At 40.5% G+C, this 25,053-nt stretch overlaps 1 protein-coding gene across 3 annotated transcripts in view; it reads right to left on the bottom strand.

Moving 5' to 3' along the window:
* Nucleotides 1-21,025, bottom strand: part of sh2d3ca (SH2 domain containing 3Ca) — a 59,936-nt gene extending 38,911 nt beyond the window's left edge. For 2 of the 3 annotated variants that reach the window (XM_067573948.1, XM_067573949.1), the window contains exons 1-4: nt 20,831-21,025; nt 18,804-19,091; nt 18,197-18,644; nt 14,539-14,578 (exon numbers count right to left, since the gene is read on the bottom strand). In XM_067573948.1, coding sequence (XP_067430049.1) covers nt 14,539-14,578; nt 18,197-18,644; nt 18,804-19,091; nt 20,831-20,849 — 795 coding nt within the window. In that variant the 5' untranslated portion in view covers nt 20,850-21,025. Of the gene's footprint in view, nt 1-5,387; nt 6,008-14,538; nt 14,579-18,196; nt 18,645-18,803; nt 19,092-20,830 lie in introns of those variants that run through there. The other variant, XM_067573950.1, reaches the window with a different exon arrangement.
* Nucleotides 21,026-25,053: the final 4,028 nt, after the last annotated feature.

Genomic DNA, 25,053 nt, shown 5'->3' with positions numbered 1-25,053 from the left:
TCACTGAAACTAGATCCAACATCTAACATGCGAGAGGACAGGACGCACGAAACACTTCAAAAGAATACTAGATGTCGCCCTCGTGGAGTACGTTTGATTTTATTACTGTAAAACTAATAACATCAAAGTGGAGATATAAACATCATATAGAGGACTTAGAAAGGACATAACACCAACACGCTACCAAGTTCAATTTCTCTTATTAAACTCTGACCTGCTCTTGGGGAGAAGAGATAAAGCGTAGAGATGTACAGAAGGGACATAAATGTAATAAAGCTGGAAAGTTTAATATGTATGATCTATTTGTTGCAGGGTTTCTGGAAAAAATCCTCCTGCTACATTTAATAAATTGACTTCTATGACTATCTGGCTTATATATGTATCACTAGGGCTCAATGTTTCCAGTTTTTAATTTGACAGAATCTGTGAATTTATCAGTTTATTGTCATACATTTAAAAGGTGCTGTACGACATTCAGCCCCACTAGATGTTGCACAATCTCAGACCAAAAAAAAAAAAAAACATGTGCATCATTTACTTAAGGACTGGAGAACTGGATACAGTGTCGGAAACGGGGCCCCGTTCATTACCGTGAACTTACTTACTTACTTAACCCTTTCATGCATGAATTATAATAACCTCAGTCAGGATTTTTTTTCCTAAGTGTTTTTATTCCCCTTTAGGCATGAATAAAAATATTTGAACTTCATTTTTTTTTTAAAACATGGGATGACACACTAGAGTCCACCGTGGTGGCTGATGTGCAACTATACCATCAAAACCCATGCATATCAAAGAAAACGGCTTTTGAATAGCTGTCCACTGTAGTGACCACTATGCATGAAAGGGTTAAATGGACTGGAGCATAATCAGCAGCTTATTTGGATTTATCCTCTTTTTTTATGTATTTTTCAATGTTCTATAACTGATTTTCTCAGCTTCCCTCATCACAAGAGTCTTTCATTTACTGTAAACTCAGGCAATCATGATCCTCTAGCAGCAGGAAACACAACAAGTTCTGGGTGCACAGGGACATAGAGTCCAGACAAAAAACTATGTCTATCTAAGTCTTTTGTCAACTACTTTTGAAAAAAATCAGGGTATTTTCCTGAGGAAATCAGTAAAAAACCCAAAACAATGAGCCTTGTATACTTCACTGAGTACGATTAAGGAGCTATAAAAGGGGACTAAAATTAGGGCTACTGTATATTTTTATGACAACATGACTAAAACTTTCCATCCGGACACATAATGAGCTTCTGATTCCCTGAGAATCTGTTTGCACAAACAGAAACTTGTGCATGGGACTGGCCGGCAGAGAGGTGACATGTTGCAGGGTTGGAGGTCGTATGTACCACATAGAGTCGATGCTGCAGGAATGCTAAAGGACAGAGGGACCGGCTGCTGGCTGGCATGATGGCGGCCACACGCTGGTGGGGTCAGCAGGGAATGAGGCTACAGAGTCGGAGTGGGAGGAGGAGGAGAGAGAGAGAGAGAGAGAGAGAGCGAGAGGGAGGGAGAGAGGGAAGGAAGGAGGGAGGGGGAAAGTGGCTGGCAGAAAGAAAGGATTAACTTCAAAAAACAATCAAAGTGAAGGGGAGGGGACAGTTCTGTGTACTTTTGTGTCTGTGCATCTGTTTATGTATTTGTGTGTGTGTGTGTGTCTGTCTGTGTGTGTTTTTCTCGGGGGCTGATGGGAAGGGGCGGGGGGCGTTCACCGCTGCAGGAGTCCAGCGGGCAGTTACATTGTCCCAGTTACAGAGACGCGCTGGAATCACTGGGTATAATGCAGACACAATGGTTAAGCTGCATGTCTGTATATGTGTGTGTGGTGTGTGTTCATAGTTAGCATACTGCAGTCTAGACCAGGGGATCAAGTGTAATCTCTCTCCACTGATACAGCTGATGAGTTGAGGTCACACACACCACTGTCACTGGATCAACACCATCGCTGCATGTCACTTGTGAGGAAATTCATTAAAAAAAAAAAAAAAAAGTACAGTATTTCACCCTGTTTTGGCTGAAATTGCGGCTTTAAAACTTAATTGTTAACATTGCAACTATATCTGTGTTTATTTTGCGGTTACGGACCACTAATGAACACCCACCATGCAACAACCAGCGTTAACAAGACGGTCTGCAGTCATCAGTCGTGCACGGACAGCGAAGAGATATACGACGTAATTACTCGCACAACATCCTGAACAACACGTGATATTTTTAAAAAAAGGTCTGTTTTAGTTTTGATGGGAAAAAGTACAAGTAGATGTTAATTTTCGGGTTTCTCATTCAAATCATTAAGAATTAATGTGGTATATAAACATTTTCACACACACTGCTTTGGGATCGGTGTTATGCTGAGTTCTGGCTGCCGCTGCTTAAAAACAATATAATCTTCTTTGTCAGGTTCATCAATGATGATAATAAATTATCTGAAGTCTATAATTTTTGAATGTTTAGGGTCATGAATGTTTTATTAGACTCAGTAGTAGCATTTCCTTGATATGATCTGAAACGGTCTGAAATTTACAAGGTTTCCTTTATTAATCTCTCGATATTTCTTAGGACGAACTCTTCTGTGTTCTTTGTTGATGTGTTTTTAAGCATAGGATTTCAGATAGTTATAATAAATGAGTGGAAAAATAAATGTGTCAAATTCACTCTGTCAAAGTCGATCAAATAAAGTATGTGCTGATAAAGCCGTTTGATTCCTATCAAACTTTGATGCCGTTACTGAGTGTTAATTGGTGCGCGCAGTTTTCAGCAGGACTGATTATTGCTGCTGAGTAACGCATCCTCTATTATTTCAGCTTAGGTCATTATTAAATGTATTAAATTCACACTGTCGAGCCAAAACCACAAAATATGTGCTGGTAAAACCATTTGATTCATAGATCTCCAGAATTAAAGTTACAGTGCAGATGCGTTATTCGGCAGAGGTGTATTTTATTACCTGCCGAGAACTGAGTTGAAAGACATCATTTTTAGACAGTACTGCACCGGTAGTGACATATAGTTACCAATCAGCAAATAAGCACAAAACTATACCCCAACAACTGATCAATTCTCATCAAAATGAGTGCGATGACAGCAGTAAACCTTACTTTCCCAAAGTGAAAATATTCAGCTTTTTGGGGGTTAAAACATTGATAAGACGATAGAAATCAACGTTCCTTGTTCCCCTGAGCATTCAGACTTTCATACACCAGCGAAGACAGTAACTAATCCTTATTTTTTCCAGATAAAAAGAAGCTGCAATCACACATGGCAGGGTGTCTAAGAGAAAAGTAATACAAGTGTAAATATTGTAAGAAATGATTACCCCCTGGAGGCAAAGAAAAAGCATCAATATGACATTGAATGTGCAGAACAAGTAATGATTAAAGCATCGCTTCTCTGTGTAACAGACACTAGTGTTTGGGTTACATGACACACAGTATTGTGCTTGACAGACTATCTTTAATTAGAATGGATCGGGGAATCAATTTTGGTCTACAGACAAAATCAGACTGTTTGTAAACAAATCCAAATTGCAGAGAATTTTCTCTTTTTTTTTACAATAGAAAGGCTCCCAATTAACTCTTCACCATTCAGCAACGGCTAATTAATTTACCCCTCCGCTTACACACACACACACACCTCTTCCACAACCACCACTACGCATGAACCCCATGACAGATTTAATTAGAATAACTTCATTACTCTGAGCTTTGAAACACTTCACTCTAAACAAAAGCAGATGACTCAAAAAGCTATAAAGAAGCGAGGCGATGACTATATCTAGTAGAGACATTTCTTTTTAGAACGACAAATCAACTAAAAGTAATCCAGGATGAAGACACCAACTGTCTCAGCCAGTTGTCACACTGACGAATCATCCTGTTGGCAGGAACAAGGTAGGACACGCCAACACCTAACATCAGGATTATTGCCCTAAAAATACAGTTTAACCACACACATACACACACAAACTCAACTCTGTGGCTTTCCCACTTGAAGCCATAATTATATCAACATAGTCGGCTACAAACAGCGCAGCGGAAAGAAGAAAAGAGAAGAGAAGAGAAGACTTCTTCTGCTACTACAATCACTTCAGTCCAGCTCAGTATCATAACCTCAGGCAATAACATCCTTTGGTTCCCCATAGTCTAAAATTTCCCATTATCTCATCTATTAACCAATGCATTGTACTCTCTTCTTTTATCACTGCTGTCATGTAAAATCCATCCATGTTTGAGGTTTGTTTTTTTTTTTAATACCAAAGCAACTCTGACAGATAAAACCAAGAAAATCACCTGATTCAGTTTGTCCCAGAAAAGTTGACATTTAAAAAGACTACAAGCTTTTCCTCAAACATCATCTAATATTACACATTAAACATGGCAGAAATATATTGTATAGTACTGTATATACATACAATATCTACTGTAGGTGTCATTTTGTCCCAGGAATAAGGTCACATATTATGTTTCAAGCACCGAGCCATAATTAGACCAAAGTTAAACTGATACTGTATGCTTCACTCAACCGTACCCTTCACATGCTTTCTCTCCCTCTCATACGCAAAAAACACAACTGTCAGACCTCTTTTTTCCTCATATCACACATACAAAACTCCCAAAGCCCCTTCCTCCCTCACCATTTTCCCCTCTATCTCTCTCCACGCTGTGATTTCACACAGTCCATCTGACACCCAAGTACTGTACAGCCTCTATGATATCATCAGTCTGCCAGTTAGCAGGCAGGCTGACATTACCGGTGTTACACCGTATTTGGTGACCCATCAGATTCTGTGACCTGCAGTGTTGGAAGAAGTACTCAAGATCCTTTACTTAAGTAAAAGTACCAATACCACAATGTAAAAATACTTCATTACAAGTAAAAATCCTCCTGCATTTAAAGTCCTAGTTAAGTAAAAGTAAAGAAGTATTACCAGCTGAATTTACTTGAAGTACTACAAAGTAAAAGTACTAATTTTGCAGAAAATCAGGCTGTGACTGATATATTAAATGAATAATAACATGCTGCGTATACATCGACTCATCAGTGTTAATAATGTACTTTGCTATATTTATTTAATATATCATATATATTAGGATCTTACTTCTTCCAATACTGCTGGTCACAGAATCTGATGGGTCACCAAATACTGTGTAACACCGGGACAGGAGAGGAGCCAACAGTGAGCTCACCTCCCGTGAATACAAACACAAGCATAAACCTCCAAACACACACACACACACACGTGCGCATAGACACATTTGCCAAACATAAAGACACTTGGACAGTGTATGAAAACAGTACATACATATGCCACATGCACTTCAGGAAGCGTAGGTTCTCTGTTTCGGTACCACAACACGCAGAACACAGAGATGTCCACTCACCTGCACCTGCATGAAGGATCCCCGGTAAAAGCAGCATGCTGCGGCCGACAGGGCACTCCACAGACTACACCTCTCCGTCATGGTGGGTTCACACCTTCCTCTGCTACCTTTCCTCAAACCTTTCCCCCTTGTTCCTTCCTCTGTTTCCTCTTGCTTCACCTCTCTTCTCACTTCCCTCTTCCTCTTCTTCTTCTTCTCTTCTCTGTCTCCTTACCTCTTCTTTCTCTCTACCCCACCCAGGGTGTCCGATACAAAACCACAGCCCCCCCCCCGGGCTAAGCCTGTCCCACCCCTGCCTGCCTCTTCGCCTGCCTGCCTCTCTGTCTGGCTAACAGCCCCTCAACATAGTGCCACCACACTACAAAACCAGGCTAGAAAGCTAAAACAGCTAACACCACAGCTACAGCTTGCAAGCATCTGCTGGTAACCACATCAGCTATTAGCTCCGAGCGAGCTGCTAACAGCTGGTACTGATAACAGCTAGTGATATTACAGCTCCTGACATCTCCGCTGCTTCTGCCCTGCACCGGCTTCTGTCGCTTCTGCTGCCTCTCGCTCCTTCCTCTCTCTCTCTCTCCCTCTCACTGCACTTGCTGCACTTCACGCGGCTGCTAGGGATTACCTCATTGCTTACTGATGAAGGGAGTGTGGGTGGGGGGAGGGCGGACCGATGGGAGAGAGGGTGGGAGGGATGGATGGAGGGAGGGAGGGAGAGGGGGGGACAGGGAGGTGGGAGGGGTGGGGTGAGGGGGGGGGTTGAATGCTGGCAAGCACAAGCAGAGAGGAGTGCTGTCGAATTGCAGGCGGATCCCACCCACCCACCTACCCACCCGACGACCCTCGCTTCAGCGCTGAGACAATGCTGACACGGGGTAAAGGGGGAGAGGGAGAGAGAGAGAGAGGGACGATGGAGGGAGTTAAAACGGGGAGAAAGTAAGGACAAGATGGGAGGAGGGAGAGAAAAGATAATTAAAAGACAAGACAATGAATGAAGAAGATGCGGGTAGAGGGAGAGAAAGAGGAGGAGGAGGAGGAGGAGCGCAGGCTCCCAAAGGAATCTAACCTTTCTTAAGCCGTGAAAGGAACCCAACAGGGGTGCCCCCCACCACACACACACACACACACACACACACACACACACACACACACAGAGGCTTGAATGCAAATTCACACCTTTTATTCCACCTACATGTCTACACACACACATACACACACACACCATTATATTACTGGAAATAGCAGGAGCAACATATATTGGTTCCTGTGGTGAAATAATGTTGACAGAAATGTTATCTTTCTGTGTGTGTGTGTGTGTGTGTGTCTAGCAGAATATAATGATGTGTCTCTAAAATGCCATGCAGACTGCAGCTAGACAGCTCATTATAGACTGAAACACACAGGCAGGTGTTTAAAGGATAACACAGTGTGATTTTCACCGGCCCATTTCACATACAGACACACACACACACACACACACACACACACAAACACGGGCACACATGCCGGCAGAGAGATGTCAGAAGGGGTGGGGCTCTGTCTCCAGAGGCCTGAGCGAGTGACATCATCGAGGACGCTTCACCATGGCAACACTGCGAGAGCCTTGACAGCATCCAAAATTCTGACACTGCATTTAGTTCAGTCTGCACCACTGCAGGGAGGCATAACGCAAGAGAGAGACATCGTCAGAGAGGGAGAGAAAACATGCAGCACAACAGGTCACAAGAAAAAAAGAAAGAAAGAAAAAAAAAACACTGCACGCTCCCTTTTTCTTTCTTCTTATTTTGCCTTCGAGGTCATCTCTCCGCCACACAAACACTCAAGCATCAGATGATGCCAGCAATCACTTTGCTAATCTGCCTCTTGAATGCACACTAGTGGGTCACAGGCAGAAAGAAAAAGGGGAGCTGATAGATAAGGAGTTACAAGACACAGGATGGATTCATTAACTGCAGCATCTCCTCTTAATGTAATCTCAAATCATCCTGCGTTGGATTAGACAGATTACACAGCAGGGGCACAAATAATCTCATAAGAGGGGCCCTGTGCTTTCCTTCCCTCAATCCTCTGTAATACCATGCCAAAACAATCACAACATACAGCGTGTTTCATCTGGCTGCTGCGCCACACACACACACACACACACACACAAACTCAAAATGCATGATGTAGGGAAAAAAAAACACATGTGCCAATATGATGGATGCAGAGTATAAAACATAGATGGTCGGGATATGGCTCTGAGCTTGTTGAACGTTAGGGGTGTAATTCCCACTCAGACATGTCATATAATGAAAATGTATTGTTCTGGAAGGTGCATTAGCTAAAAGCCAGTCCATGAAATGATACTGTTTAAAATTTATACTTTTTACATTCCACCTCCTAATTGCAGCCCATTATGGCTCCGTCTTAACAAGTATTTATGATTCGCACAAGTGAAAGAGTCCGACCAAGAGAAGCACGTTTTTATTATGAGTGTTTGGTAGCTCTATCTTGTGTTTCCACATGTCACGTTGCCTCCTCAGATGAATTAACTTAAGTCAAACAGATATCAAACGGCTGCCGTAGGGGAGCTGTGACATCAAAGCAAAGCAACAGATTCACCACAACTGAGTCTGAAAATATTTGATACGGAGAAAGAAATTGTATTGTGATCTGCATTGTGATATAACACTCAAGGGTGGATATTCTGGTGCTTCAGTAAAGTTGTTCTTTTTACTTACTTTTCTCCAGAAACTGAGAAGAAACACATCTGAAATAGGGGCTGAACAATAAACGGAATTCATTGAAATATTATGAAACTCTTGCAGACCTAAATTTGATTGTTTTACGTCTCAGAAAAGAAAGGAAATACTATGTGCCAATGTATTAAAATCAGTTATTGTCGCATATTTCAGCCTGGAGTTAAATGTGACAATTTATCATGATATACAGTGTGCCGCAGGTCATATCATCCAGGTCTAATCTTCACTGCACCAGATCATTTAAGATGTTAATGTAATAAATTGAACTCTCTGCAGACACACATTAGGTCGTAACTTTGTCCCATTTTGTGCCTTTGGGAGGACGAAAGACGGCCTCACTCTTACTTCTATGTCTGTCTTTTACACTCCATTACCCTGAACCATCTTGTTTCTTTTTCTTTCTCTCTTTCTTCCTTACTTTGTTTCCACTATTGCTTCCTTTAAATTCATTTCATCCATCTTTTTTTTCTTCTCTACATTCACATGCTTCTTCACTTCTCCTACTGTTATCCATTCATTAAACCCATCCTTTCTCTTTCCCCCTCAACTCCCTCTCTCCATGCTCTATCAAATCCAACCTTTCTCCAACCCTTCTTATCACCGTGCTCCTCCCCTCATCCTGCCTCCTTATCCCGACCGCTCATCACTCGCCTGACCTCCTCCTTCCAGCCTCCTCCTCTCTCTGATCCTTCTCGTTCCCTCCCTCCTCTCCTCTGTCCTTCCCCTTCTCCTCCATGGCCATCTCCTCCTTCCAGTCCTCTATCTCTACATCTCTTTCCCTGCTTGGAGGCGGTCTTCAGTTAAATATTAATTAGTGAACCCCATCCCGCGGGCTGATAAGGAGCACAATGGAGAATCCCGGCATGTGCCTGCGAGCATCCCACTAATGAAAGGAGTGTGTGTGTGTGAGAGAGAGAGAGACACAAAGATAGAAAGAGAGAGAGAGGTAAAGAATACAGACAGCGAGAGTGAGAGAGTGTGAAAGGGAAGAGAGAAAAAACGTGTGCACGTGCATGCGTGTGAGAGATGAAAAGAGACACACCGAGGGCAGATCAAGATTATATGTGCACACATATCCTCATGTGTGTCTGTGTGTGCACACGTGTGTGTCTAAAAACAAAGGCCGGGCTCCACTGGGGGTTAGGAGGGCACGGCTAATGATCTGTGTGTGTGTCTGATTGTCATCAGTGTGTTTTCACAGGGCGGACCCTTTTCACCAACTGGTTAATCCGTATCGAACCACCAGATATGTGTTTCAAAGCCCGTTTGAAACATCAGCCTGCAGTAATGATGCAGGGGGTGAAAGAGGCCCGGTGGAAATGCTGCGACTTTGTCCGCACAAGCGTGTGGAAAAATGCTTGTTTCGGTGTGAAATAGCACGATTGAAAATCAGCTGTCTTGTTTTAATTGTATTAAAATGACTAAACCTTATATAAATGTGCTGCTTTAGCAACTAGAAACATGTTTAACATGAGAATAAAACAGTTTGTTATACTGTCTACCTCATCTACTGCTTTGTGGCATGAGCATGCTGACCTTGAGGAGGATGGACGAAATAACAGAAACCTAAGAATATAATGGCCCGGCAGTAAATATCAGTTTGGTGAAGATTATAATGATTGTTTTGCTGAGACTCTCAGGAATTCTTGAGGCTGCAGTTTGTGTAGCAAATATCTAACAAAGTGCAACTTTCAGTCAGTGTAGCTGATGGTCTGCTTGTAATCACTGGGCCTCTTTCCTGATGCAGTTTTCTTGTATTTTGCATGTGGTATTATGATTTTTGAGATAATTTTCTCCACCACGTCACTTCTTTTTTTTTTTCAGTGTTTGCAACTGAAGCGTCAGTCGTGCAGGCAGTGACTGCTGTAAATCATAATTACAAAAGGCAGCTGAACAATGAGTCATTCAAAAGTTGAAAACTAATTAGTGAAGTGTGCTTGGTGACAGTCAGCATTTTAAGCAACAGTAGAGTTTGTCAGTTGTTCCACCACTTTGGTCCAAGCTGACATGTCTCAACAACAATTGGATAGATTGCCATGACATTATATTCATGGTGCCCAGAAGATGAATCCTAAAAACTTTGGTGATCCCCTGACTTTTCCTCTACTGCCACCATTAGACTCGAAAGAATTAGAATTAGAAGTGAAATGTCTCAACGACCTTTGAACTGACTGACATGAAATTTAGCACAGATATCCATATTCGCTTTGGTGATCCCTTAACTTTTCATCTGGTGCAACCAACCAGTCAAAATTTTAAAGTAATTGAACAAATTCAATTACTTTGATTTATGATGAAATACGTGCAAAAGTAATGTCATTCCCATCAGCCTCAGCTGCACTCTGTGTTTACTGCTTATTATCAAATGTTAGCATGCTAACACACTAGAATAAGATGTGGAACATGGTAGACATTATATCCACTAAACATCAGCATGCTAGCATCGTCATTGTAAGCATGTTAGCATTCTGGCATTTAGCATTTAGCCCAAATCAGTGCATTAGCATTCTGGCATTAGCATTTAGCCCAAATCAGTGCATGTGGTGCCATTAATTGCTAGCAATTCATTTGCAAACACTGAACAATTACATTTGAAGTAATGGGAAAAAATTAATAAATATTTCAAATGATATTAAACTCTGAACATTGTGGTTTTCATCAAACTGGTCTTTACTGCAGGAGATTGTATTATGTTGCGTTATTAAGGTGTTTCTGTTATTATGTCCATGTTCTTAGTCTTAAAGATAACTATGTACCATAAAAGGGTAATGTGCCGTATATCTGTATCTATATAATCTATCTGGGCTCTTTGGTGACCTAAATAAAATAATTCATGCAATTATCCAAGATGTCAAAAGCCTTTCAGTAAACATGACGTACGTGTCTGTGTGCGCAGACATTGTCTGTATTGTGTGTGTGTGTCTGTCTGTCTGCATGCTGAAGGAACAGTGACTTAAAAATTTTGCAGGGGTGTGTAACCGAGGGCCAACCCTGACATTTTACACCCCATCTCATTTACAGAGGCACCACATTAATTCAATCTACTGTAATAGTCACAGGCACACACAAACACACACGCACCCACAGACAAACACACACCCACAGACACACACACACACACCCACAGGGCACTGCCTTAATTTAATTGGGCGGCAGACACACAGATGAATACAGATTTTGGAAATTCAAACCATTCGCATAATCAAACATGCAGTAATGCACAAATACACAGCTGAGCTCCTCCACACACACACACACGCACACACACACAATTTTTTTACGAGCTGCAGTGTGTGTCTTGTGCCAGACATATGTTAATAAACCTCATAAGGACCAACCCTTTCCACCTCCCCCCTCCTGCCCCTCTCTTCAATCTACCACCAAACCACTAAATACTGTAGGGCAGGAGACAAAACAAGGCTGGGTTACAGGCGAAAAACAAACACACACAATCACAACCAAGTAGCCACACATTTACACGTCATACGCACTAACTGTTCAAAAAAAGCACACACATACTGAGACTGAACATTTAGATTTGATTAGGGTCAGGCCTGTTTTTTCCATCAGCCACAAACCATTTTAAAGCTACTTCTTTCACTCAAAAGTCACAAAAACAAACCCAGCAGATATTGCTTGACCAGCCGTGCGTCCGCATGAAAAATGAATGATGATAGATATTTTATGATAAAGCCTGAAAGATGAAGAGCTTGTCCTGAATGCTTTGGGGGCTTTGCTTACTGATCGCCTATTTTCTTTGAGCATATTCAGATCAGATCAGTTTGTCTGTCTTTCTCTCTGTCTCACTTTGTCCGATTTTCATTTTTATGTGTGTGTGTACGTGTGTGTGTGCGTGTGCATGTGTGTGTGTGTGTACGTGTGTGTGTGTGTGTGTGTGTGATAAGCTGAAGTAGAGTCGCTGGCCTGGTCTTTCCCATTATAACAGGGAACACTGAGGCCATGCAACTCCTGATTTAAACATCAGCTGTCATAAATGTTTCAGAGAAATGGAAGGAGATGGAGGGATTGCTGGCAGCTTTTGGAGGATGGGGGGGGTGTTGGGAGGGGCTGTTGTGGTGTGTGAGGGCGAGAAAAGGAGAGAGGAAACAAATTTGGGTGACAAAACATGCTGGGGGACTTGAATTTGCAGGAAATAAAATGTAGGTGAGTTGGCGTTCAAAGCAGGAGCCAGTTTCCCTACTCCCTAAGTGCTTGTGTGTGTTCATTAAATATTACATGCATGAAATATGATTCAAATTCACCTTAAGAGCACTCTGTCACACATATGTCAAGCTTATTTAAAATTGAAAAAACTTCAGAACTGACAGGCGACATTTGGTGTCAGCTAAAAGTGACCATGATTGTGATGAAAAAAAATGCAGATTTTCTGTAATTCAAACTCTTGTAACTCAAATTTATAAAGGTCAAAAAATCAAAGATTGGTCCTGAACGTATGTTTGAGGCAAGCAGAGTGCAGACACATTTGTTTTACTACTTACATGCTGTTATTCCGCCTACAACCTTATAAAATCCTAACAAGGGAGGCAGTGTAGTGGGATTTAAGTGCCGTCAATTTGTTGTGGTCAGAGGTTGTTGGTTGTATTTGTTTTACAAAAGGAATACAGGTCAGGGTCATAGGAGAAGGCTTCTACTGTCCTGTCTGTGATGTATAATCAATAGAAAATCAGATCCCAAGCATTCAACTGTACACTTCAGTCTTTTCTCCCTTCTTTCTCTCCCTTCTCTCCTTCCCGAACTTCACTCTCTTGATTTTACTCCACAACTCTCCTCTCAGTTAATTTGTTTTATAGTGTAAAGCACATGGTGCATGAATCCTTGTCATACATCTCCAAGGTCAAGAAACAGCTTCTCCCTGATCTTTAAGGAGTTCACAACCCGAGTCTATGGCCCCACCTACTGGCTGCAGAACAACATGCCTGATGACAGCACAGCGCTGACATTACTGTAGCACTGCTGAACTACAAATTCAATTAGCTAAATGGCAGACTGAATTAGGCTAAAAGCAGAGTGAGCCTGCTAAAATGAGCCTAACTGCTGAAGACTGAGGGCTAATAATCAGCCACAATTACATCTGAAAGCTCACATTAAAAAATCGAATTCAATAATAGTGGAGAGAGAAGGAAATGCAAAATGAGTCGCTCGTTTAAAACTATTTCTCGTGTCTATACTGGCCTCTCATGCATTAAATGTGTGTGTGTGTGCATGTGTTGGTGTGTCTGACACAAATACTATATATGCAGAGATGAAACAAAAAAGTAAAAAAAAAAAAGACTTTTCTACATTATTATGGGCAGGAAAAAGTTGTAAAGTTTCTGAGTTTGTCTAATTATAATCAATTCCTGTACCATTAAAGGGGTACTCCACCAATTTTACATATGAAGATCAGTTTACTTGTCAAGAAAAGCACTACTCAGCCTGTGAAAATGGTTGTGTAATGTCCTCTGAGACTCTGTAGAGAGTCTAAGAAAATAACTGTCTATGTTAGGAACGTTAGGTATGGTGTTTGAAAGACGTGGGCATTAATCAGGCAGGGAGGATTTAACAAAAGATAGAACGTAGTTTCATTAAGGGAAGTGTAGGATCCAGTATTTTAGAAGCTTGACTACTACGGACATAAATTCAGCATATCTTGGCCTCTGCTGCTTCAACTTTGATCATTCTTTTAAAAATCCATCTCTTGTGTGTGTCCCAAACTTAACAAAAGTATAAATTGATGGAGCGCCCCTTCAACAAGCAAACTAAGTGTTCTCAAATTCATCCTCAATACCAGTGAGTGCTGCAGTGGTTTAATCAAGCAGAAGTACTGTTAATTTTCTTGACATATTGCTTAAGCAGAAGAAAAAGCACTGAGTACAAGTAACATATATCTTAAACCTGCATTAACTGATTTTTCTGGCCACTTTTGGGCAGCAAACACAAGTTGTGAACACGATGCTGAATTATAATCACTTTTTAGGTTGATATTAAGTTGACTGTTTGTCATTTACACACCCAGCAGTTACAGAGCAACATTAGCATTTGGAGTTGTGTTTCTGTCCACCTGGTGAATGTAAGTCCAATATAGGGAAATATCTGGCTGCTTAAGGCTCCACTATGTTGACCTAGTTGTTAACTGTGTTTATTTGCTGTTTGGTGCAGAGCAAATAGTGTACAGTGGGTTTTTACAGCTTTTTATGTGAAAACGGTGAAACCAAAACAGTAAAGCTGCAGCCGCAGACAGCTAAACAATGAGCTAAAACTCACTATAAAGCTCTGTAAAGCTGAGAGGAGCTGCAGAGCTGAGTGAAAATTCTCTTTAGATTCATCACTATGAGCAAGTATATATTGATTTAACATTTTGCAGCTACATTTTAAAAAGACAACATTGTTGGATGTGATCGCAGACTTACCTGAACATATTCTGCCTGGGTGTCTGCTGGCTCCATGTGGCTGAAGAGACCGAAAAGAGAGAAAAGCAAAAGAGGGGAGATGGAGAAAAGAAGAAAAAAAAGAGATGAAAGAGAGGGAATGTTAGGCAATGTAATAACCGGAAAAAGGCTGTAGACCTCTTGAAATTGTGCTTTGACACACATGCAGTATTTACACAAGCTTGCGTTTGATCTTGTCTAGTAACAGGTGCAGAGTATGTTACCACAGACCAAAAAACACGCCTGTATTCCCATGACCGACTTCTGCAGCGGCCTCTCCAGTGAGTAAAATTTTGTTGCAGTCCAGCTTCATGGAAAATGGATAGATAACAAACCCCACTGTGCATCCGAGGTTGCTCAATATGGTGCTGGTCTGTTAAATCTCTCAGGCACCATAACTCACACTTTTACACTCATGATGGAACCAGATCATGTGTCAAAGGCCCTGCTGTGCTACAGTCTTGGGAGACATATTGTGGATACTGCTGTGCGGCTTTGTGATATGGAGCGACAGTGCGCAAAAGAGGCAATTACACCCCCAGACAAGTTTTAAGATCAATCAGAGCAGCTCCCAATTGCATTATGGGTCTCACAGGGCCCAGAGTAAAGCCGTGTTACACATGACCACAGAGGCCAGATCAAAGGGTCCCATCATGGCAGTGGGCTTGGGAATGTTAATAGGTCCCACGGCAGAGAAGCACTACATTCCCCTCCCAAGCTGTTCCTGTGCTGGATCTCAGCTGGAAAAATGATTGTACAAGTGTAGAATATTTGCCTTCGTCATTTGCGCTGATAACATCAGAATTTATCCAGAAAAAAAATAGATGAAAGAATATGATTGAGCTGTAAATACAAAAACATACCAATCATACATGAGGCTTTGAAAACAAATAGCACACATCTCTAGATAGGAAGAAGGCCATTGAGTGCTACATTAGAGCTTCAGTCCATGTCAAGCATACCAGCTGTGGTTCACTTACTGATATGCCTTTGTTTATGCTCTGGAGTTACAGAGTTAACAGTTTAAACTGTTCTTGTAAGTCAGATTTGGATTGTAAAGTGTGATCACTTTTTGACACTGAATTGCTTTAAATAAGTATTCACGGTGCAAATAAAAACACAAATAGCTTCAGTAATCACTTGCGGAGAAATTCTTATTTCCATTTCATGTATGATTAATGTTTCAAACAAAGAAAAAGCTTGAAAAGCAGGAACATGTGGCTTGAGGCACTAGTCCATTTGTCACGGCTGACAATAAACTGAGGGGTTGAAAGAAACATTTACACTTCTCCCTGAAACTCTTCAACCTATTAGAAGTAATATGTCCTTAATATTTTACCTCATGTACTTGACGTTTTATTTACTTTACTTTTATTTTATTTACTGTGAACTCTGTCTGTACAAGCAGCCCATCATCTTCCAGGATGATTATTCCTGATTAAGTTTGGGTTTTTCTTTCAGATTTTCCTCAACTGACTAAGGGGTGTAAAGATAGCAGGCATAATGTGTTGTACATTGTAAAGCTGTCTGAGAGAAACTTATGATTTTGTAGTATATCATTAAAATTGACTTAAAATTGACAAAGACTATGGCTGCAACTAAGTATTTTCATTAACAATTAAGTGGCATATTATTTTCATGATTAATTTGTTATAACAACCAAAACATAATTCAGTTTATTTATATTATTATGTTATTTTTTGACAAAGAAACTCTTCAAATCCTTACATTTGAGATGCTGGAAACCAGCAGATGTTTGGCATTTTTGCTTGAAAACTGACTGAAATTATTAACCGATTATCAAAATAGCTAATTTTCTGTCAGTGAATTAATCCATTAATTGACTTTTGTTTCAGCTCTAGCTATGACATAACATAAGTTAACATTGGAAGCCTCCATCTTCCTTCCCTTTTTAAATTAGTGCCCAACAAAGGAGCTAACATGCTTTGCTCCATGAGGGACAATGAGACCAAAGAACAAAACCCCTACATGTATCTGTCATAAATATGCCATATCTTACCAGCCACCAAAAACACCAACACTGTCTTTCCAGAAAAGCAGGCAAACTCAGGCAAAGAAGTAAAGAGCTGCACAGTCTGTCTAAGACAGAATAAGAATGACAGAAGGAAATGGACAGTCAGGCTGAGATGTGGAAGGACCTGTGATTTAGGACTGATGAGACATAGAGAGCTCTTTGATGTGCCCATACGGGACCTGCAGTACACTATAGAGCTACTGTATATTTCCCACGGTCCCTGTGCTGAACTAATGGGCTGATGTTGCACGCTCACACATGCACGCCCATGCATGCCAGCAGGACTACAGCCTACAACCATGCACACACACACACAAATCCCAGTGTAACACGATACATGCACTCTGCTATCATGCATGGAATATTGGAGGCAGAGAGTCCTTGGCATGTCATGGGAAAGCAGCGAGAAAATGCAATCTGCACGGGTGAGAGGAGGAGGAGGAGGAGGGGGAGGACGAGAACGAGGAGGAGGAGGTCAAGGAGGAGGAGGTTAGGGGGAATTTTAAGGAGTTACAGTACATTTTAGTCTCAAACTCTCAACAAAGTTTTGACTTTGCTGATGAATCAACTAAGACATGATGAAATGCACATGATGAGCATGCAAAAATCTTATTTCTGTGAGTCTCTTGTGTGTCAGAGTGAATCAATGAAAAATAAGAGAAAACATCAAACCAGCAACCCGATCAATAAAAGGAATCAATGTTACCTGCTGCCTTTAGAAAGTGAAGTAATGAATCCTGTTATCGTCTCACCTCACACCCATCCCCAGAGACAGGTCCCGTCCACAACAAAGTCAGCATAAACTGTAAACTGTCCACTGGGTACTGGGTTAGTCTCCAACCATGGATGTGCAGCCCATGGCTAACGCACAGAGTAGGGATTATCCTGTTATGGGTCCCAAGGGCAAAACTGAGCTGCTGGGCCCCCATTAACCCCCACTCAACCACTCTCAGAGTAATGTGAAGGCTACAGTTTTTCAATGCTGGAATATAAGATTTGCTATGTGGTAATCTTATCAAATACTGATTTATGAATGTGCACAAAACGGGTCCTAAAACTAGATTTTAACACAGGACCCACCTTAAGGCCTATCATGTAAATTGACACTGTGCTGCTACTGCATGCACTAATTTTCAATACACCCACCAACCACTTGACACTCTGTAAACCTGGGGCACTAGCAATCCAGCCTTTGCACAGAGGAAGTTTGTGTGTTCCACTTCAGGGTCAAACTACATCAAACACTCATTGTTTAACCAAAGTGCAATATGTTGTGGTGAGGGCGGGGATTATTGTAAAAGAAAAAGCAACCAACTATTTGATACACATAGCTTCTACTAGCACACTATAATGTTATAGATTTGTACAACCTTAGATATTTTCTTTATGTATGTTGCATGGTTTCAATTAAACTTGCATTAGTGAGATAATAGCCTACTGTGAATACCATGATGTGCTAAGTCTGGGTAACAAAAGGGTCCTTAAATTGATGGTCCTCTCCCCTTCTCCTCAATCAGTAACCTACCTTTCCTCATTCAGTGAGTTTTTAGAAAGAAAAATCTTTGCTTTGTCAGAAAAATGTAAGTGTATTTGTATAAACCCCACCTGGAAATGCTGTCAGAGTTTTGGTTTCCTTTGTCTTCTCCTTCATGCGGGGTCTGACTGTTCTCCTGGCTGAGTGGCGGGGATGACACTTCTTTCAAGGGTTCAGGTTGGTCATCTGTTGTCAAATCTGCACCTGCCTGGGTGATGCCCTGCTTATCAGTGCTTGAGCCACCAGATGGCGACACATCTTCACAGGCAGGTGTGGGTCCTGAGGTGGTGTTTTCAGTGCTTATGATATCGCTTGCAGGTTCCTGCTGGCTCTTGGGTTCGGTTACAGAGTCTTGTTTGAGCCCAGCATCTGCTTTAACCACAGCCTCATCTCCAGCCACCTTGGATGAAACAGCTGCAAGCTTTGGGGGCCCGCGGTCTTTGTCACCAGCAGGTCGCTGGCTTTGACTTCTGCTGATGCCGCTCTTGTCTTTACTCTTCTTGACGCTGCTGGGGCCTCCTAGAGAAGGGAGGGACATAAGAAATAACAAAACATAAGCAAGACAGGGGTAGGCAGAGGAAAAAAAGAGTGAGAAAGAAGTCATACTGCACAAAATGACACTAAAATTAATTGCCAGGCTGAAGCATTAATGCTAAACTCTCAACCTCTGCTGCTTACCTTTATTATTCTTGTCCCTCCTCTTCATCAGTAGCCGTGGTAGCGTGCCCACGTGAGTATAGTTCTCACTAGAGCGAACGTAGCTGGCAGTCCGAGGGCGTATGGCGTCCATGTCATCCATTGTTGTCTCAGCAACTGGAGCCATGTTCACCATGGTTACAGAACCACATTCACCGCCATCTCCAGGTTCATTCCCAGCGCTTGATCCTGACTTGGAGGACTTGGAGTCTGATTTTTCAGTGGAGCGGCGAAAAGAGAGGTTGGTGAGGCTGCCGAACCACTTGAAACCTGGAGAGGGGAACAGTTAGAAAATAAAAAGATCATTATGTACTGTAGTAACATATGATGTTGTCCATATCTGTTGGCTATAACAGCAATTTATGAAGTTTTTAATGAATCTTTTATTATTTGTCAGTATTTTTACCAGCCCACTATACCCACTGTACCTCTAAATTGTTTTTATAAAGCTATTTCAACAGCGTTGGTGATTTGATGATGGAGGAAACTAGAGGTGTGAGGAATTTGAGAGTATGGGTGACAGTAAGGACAGAGGGATTGTAAGGTGGAAAGAAGAGAACAAGGGATGAATAGAATAAGGAGGAGAAAACAAGTTAAAGAGGATGAGTTAATCAAAGATTTTTATATTACTAATGGATAAACTGACTCAATGTAGTGCAAAAGACAAGTCAATTTTATTTGTATAGCCCAATATGACAAATCACAAATTTTCCTCATTGGGCTTTACAATTTGTACAGCAAGACAACATCTTCTGCCCTTTCAACCCTTGATTTGGATACAGAAGAACCCCCCAAAAAAACATTTAACAGGGAAAAAAAGAGGACAAAACCTCAGGAAGAACAGTCAGTAGGGACATGCATTAGAGCTTGTGTGTACAGAATAGACAAGATAGCAGAAATTACAGAAATACAGAATGGAAAAATGGGATGAAAAAATTATAGATAGATCAGCAACATGAAAAACATGAAGAATCTGATAAAGAGGACATTGAGCAACTTCAAAGTGCCGCCAAACAGATAAAAGTAAAAGAGGTCACTGATAGTGAGCCATAGAGCAAATATCACCCAACTCCACTGTTCCCTTCAGCTCTGCAGAGCTTTTTTTAGCCTCTTGTAGGTGATTATTTTATTCTTCAGTCTTGCAAACTCTGCTCTCAGTGACCTCAATTCCAGCCATAGCAAGCAGCTGTTTTAGCAAAAAAACCTGCCCAGCAGCAAACAGCAGACAGAGTTAGCAACTTGCTACACATTGGAGCATCTGTAGCTTCATGTGTGCTGGATGTATTCATAGGTAATTGTTTGCCCAAACAATTTAATAAAGTGATAATTTGCTAGTTTGTTCTGCTGCCCCCAAGTGGCAAAAAAATCAATTAATGCAGCTTTAAGAAACAAGTTCTTCTCATTCTGCCCAGCTGTTACAGTAAATTGCCTTTTGCAGAGCTTGGGGTTTGGGGTGTTGCTCTACAGATGAGATGAATCTTTGTTTCCATTTGCGGCTGTGAAGTGAGACGTACATGTACAGATATTGGGTATAAATGTATAAATGCCATTACTCATGCAAGGGGATTTTTTTTCCTTTTTGCATTTTGCATTTTGCATTTTGCACCACAAATTTGACTTTGTGATAAAATGTTCAAGCTGTTTTTTTTAACAGAGGATCAAATATATAGAGTTTTTTAAAATTTATTTAAATAAAATATTTACTTTTACAAAACATAACTGTATAACATCTGTATAACTGAAATAATGCACTATATGGAACTGAAATATATACAAGCTGAGTCAAACATAGAACAAAACAGGTCTCTAAAATAGCTTCTATTTTAATCATTTTAGCTGCACGTTGATTTTTACATTATGTCATTATGTTACAAAATTGACATGGCAATTTGTGAAAGGTTGTACTGGTTGACCTAACTGCTCCCACCCCTGCAGACTAAAAGTGTAAACAAATGATCAAAGTGCAGCTGCTCTGCACACAGACTCACACACACACACACAGTACTCACTTAGTCTCCGTCGGCTCATGTTGTGGCTGCAATGTGGGTACACGATCAGCTGCAGGTGAGCGACAGATGGATCATCAGGGAGAAGATGCAAAGAAAGAGAGAGCCAACAAGGGTGGATGATTTCTGAGCAGGAGAAACTTTCATATGAACCACAGTTCCTCTCTGTGGGTGAGATACTGCACACAATTTGAATGTGTGGGGGACAAAACTGAAAGATAAGAAGCAGCGACAGGGGCAGGGCAGTACTTGACACTTCCTGTGTAAAGCTGAAAGGGCCTATGGTAAGAGGAAATGGAGATGAGATGAGAAAGGTTGACAGGGTAAGATAAAAATATGAATATATGAAACATGTGAGGGTGCCTCCTGACCGAAATGAAAATGTGTTGATAGAACAGGATGAGTGGTGACGGCAACAAGGGTGGAGTAAAGTGTTTAAAACACAAGTGCTGGTTACTTTTACCCCACTGAAATAAAGAGTTTGTTATTAAATCATCCAGTAGTGGTCATAACCATCACCTTTGATATCAATGATTATCTACCTCATGCTAACAAGGCTTTAATCTTGCTAATGTGGTTTATATTCATAGTTAATGTTTGATTCAGAGCAGTGATTTTTGACACACACAAAATTAAGATAATTCTGAGGTAACTGTGGGTATAATCTGATTACTTATGTAATCTGGTTATTTATGTAATCTGATTACTTATGTAAGGAGATGACGTATTGGGTTTGAATATTTCCCTTAGTGTAAACCAAGCTGATACAGAGTATATGTGATAGTGACAGGCAGCGTGGGATGGGGGGATTTTTCAAAAGCTTAAAACTATTTAAGGGAAAACAAAAGAGGAAAACTGTTGCCAAGAATGATCTTTATAAGGATATGTTTTGGGAGAGTGGCTGTACCAGCCAAATGACAGCAGCAGCAGTTTTCCTGACAGGTAACCTTGTGTGAATAATGACTGTTTCACAAGTAAAGATGGGAAAGACTGGGGTTGGCATCCTGTCTCCTAACAACATCGGTTTATTTTAACCATGATCGTAATCTTTCCAACTTAACCAAACAACTTACATATATGTGGCAGATCAGAAAAGACATATATATACTTGTGAATAATTTCTGTGACTGTCATATCGGTCGGTTTGGGAGGAACTGACAAATAACTTATTTTGTTGAATACGGTATGAGACAGTCAATAACAAAATAAAATCTCAAATTTATCATAAAATACAAAGCCTTCAAAAAGAAGAGTGTCTTTCTTACTTATTATTTTCTACCATTTTAGTTAGACATTTTACTTATGTGTTGTGTATTTATCTATTTTCAAAAAAAGCAGAATACAGTTCACTTAAATCTGGTTTTGTTGTTTCAAATGTCAGATCAGGCAACACTGGTTAAGATGCTGGTGCAGTTGCATACAAATGAGAATCCCTACTCGTCAATATAGTGTTAGTATGAGCCCTGTGTCTTCATGGGTTTTCACTTCCTGTTGACTTATGGGTATGTGGCTTGTGTAAAGACGCCTTCTCTCTTCCTGTGATGTATATACTCACCAGTATGGTTATGAAACTCCTAAACTGTGAGGGTATTCAGTATTATATGCTGCACAGCAAAATGAAAACTCAGTACAGTCTGCAACATCCAAACAGTCCCTTTATTAGAAGCAATATCAGCTGCAGAAACCAAAGGTAATATTATCATTTTTACATATTTATCATCATGCAACCTGAAGAATTTTTTGTTCATTTTCCTCAGTTTTCCATTTTCCATCCAAAGATACCCAGAAGATAATATTTCAGGCTCCCACTCTTCACTGTTTTATATTTTATCATCATATTGTCCGGTTTAATTGTGTCAACAAAGCTAAAAATCATTTTTAACTGCTTAATCCAAGGACAAACATAGTGGCTCCTATAGACTACCCCTGTAGAGTGGACTGCTTTCAGGTTTTCTTGCAATCATAACTCAATGCAGTATCACAGAAAGAGTCACTGAGGTCAGTTTATATAGAACAGTTTGCCAGAGATCCCTTATCTTCTGTTAAAGGTCCTGTGGATGGTATCAAAGGTTCCAGAAACCACAAAACTACACCCACCAACTCTGTATGTACCACACTGAAGAAACCTGTAGATACATGCATGTTTGCTCTAGAAAATTGTTGATAAATTGGCCCTGCACATTTCCAATTTAGAGTCATTAACACTTTTGACCTTTCATAATGACTCATGAAGACTTTGAATTGTTGTCTAATTACCGGCCTAATGGTTCGTTTGATCCCATCATTCGTACTGTAGTGTACATATCACATGTAAGCATTCTTATATGTTAAAAAGTGGGTTTTTTGTGATGCCATATTTTTCTGTGGATAATTGGACAGTCAGTCCCTCAGGGTAATACCACATGCCCCTTGGGGACCTGGACCCCTTAAGGAATAAGGGCCAAGGGGATGCCATGCCCCTTTGGTGCAGCCTGCAGACTTAACCAACTGAACATGACTGCTAATCACTGCTTTACTGTAAGAAATACACACACACACACACACACATATACACGAGTGAGTACACTCACACATTGTTCGGCTTTCATTTTGGACTTTGGGTCCCAACCAGGTTTTCCACAAAAGTAATTTGCCAGAGTGAATGACTGTGTGTTTTGGTGTGTGTGCGTGTGCATGCGTGTGTGTGTGTGTGCCGCTTTAATTTCACCTTGATGAAAAGCAAGCCTTCAATAATTCAGCTCTCTGCCTCCCTCACACGATGACAAATATTGGTCACTTTGGCCCAAGGCCACACTATATGATACACACCACCCTGTGAAAGACACCCAGAACTGAAACCTTTTTGAAAAAATAGAAATGCTGTTGTCCTGACTGCTGTCCCTCCCAGATTTGGTTTAGTTTCACTTCATTTTTATTTATCTTAGTATATTCCCACGCTTACATGTGGTGTAATGAAGTGATTAAAGTATGCATGTCAAGACAAGTTTGATCATTCATCTGTTCATAACACTTATTAACAGTAATTATGGCACCAAATATTAACTGTAATTGTTTCTCTTCACACTTATGTACAATTGTGTTCTGCAGAAACACTGAGAAAATGTAGTGGAACTTACACTGTATATTCCTTAATAGATTATAATAATGTGCATGTTATTCTTGCTATTTGGTTATCTATGAGTGTGATATTACTGAATGCTGATGGAAATAAAAGGAAGTAATAGGAAAGTAATATATACTGTAGATGATAGGTAACTATTATCCTCCATTTATGTTTTTTATGATACAGTTACATTGTCAGAATACACAAGGCAAAGACAAAATGTAGCCTAAATACAAAAACAGAGTTTTATTATTATCCTTTTCTGGTGAAGTGGGAGTATTGTTTTTTCTTTTCCTATGCTATGGATCCCCTTGTGAGTCTGAATTAAAGTTTGAATATCAATATTGTGTTCGCAGGGATAATTCGTTTTATAGTGGAAAACTTTTTGATTATCTTTTGCATTATGTTCTCGAGTGAAACCTGCTGTAATTTAAAACTAATTTCCAAAAGACCGCTCCAGTGTAGCACCTAAACAGTACTTTGAATGAATTATCCTGAGCTGTTGTTCCTTAACATCTTTCTGGATGATTTCTACAACGTATTCTGTGTCTGCTGTACGTTACTCTGCAATACAGGAGGCATGTCATGCTACATTTATAAAATCATCTATCCTGACTATTACTGCAAGAACAACTGAATTACTATCTAATGTCTTTATTAGAATGGGATTGTGACCCTTAGTATGAGCCTGTTGTCAGCTGTAATCTGTCTTGTGGATGATCAATGACAAGTGCTTTCACTTTGATTTACTGTAGACGTTCTGAAACTGTGGTCATTTTCAGTGGTGGAAGAGGCAATCAGATTTTTTAGTTAAAGGATAGATTCGCAATTTTTCAAGTCTGTCCTAAAACAACTGCCAGGTGCCCAAATGAACACTGACATAAGTATTTTTTGTTATAATCATTTCTCCTGTTCCTACTGGCCATTAAGAGATCCCTTCGTAATGCACTTACAATGTAAGTGATGGGGGACAAAATCCACAGCCTTGCTCCATTCAAAAATGTATTTAAAAGTTTATTTAAAGATCATATGAGGCTTCATCCATCCAAATTAGTCAAATCAAGTCAATATCTTTCAAAGTTACTGTCTTTTTAGTGCTGAATTCGATCTTTTTGTTATGAAC

The sequence above is a fragment of the Thunnus thynnus genome, chromosome 19 (genome assembly GCF_963924715.1).
Source record: "Thunnus thynnus chromosome 19, fThuThy2.1, whole genome shotgun sequence".
Taxonomy (NCBI): domain Eukaryota; kingdom Metazoa; phylum Chordata; class Actinopteri; order Scombriformes; family Scombridae; genus Thunnus; species Thunnus thynnus.
Note: the sequence above shows the minus strand (reverse complement) of the source record. Positions and strands in the feature narration are given on the sequence as shown.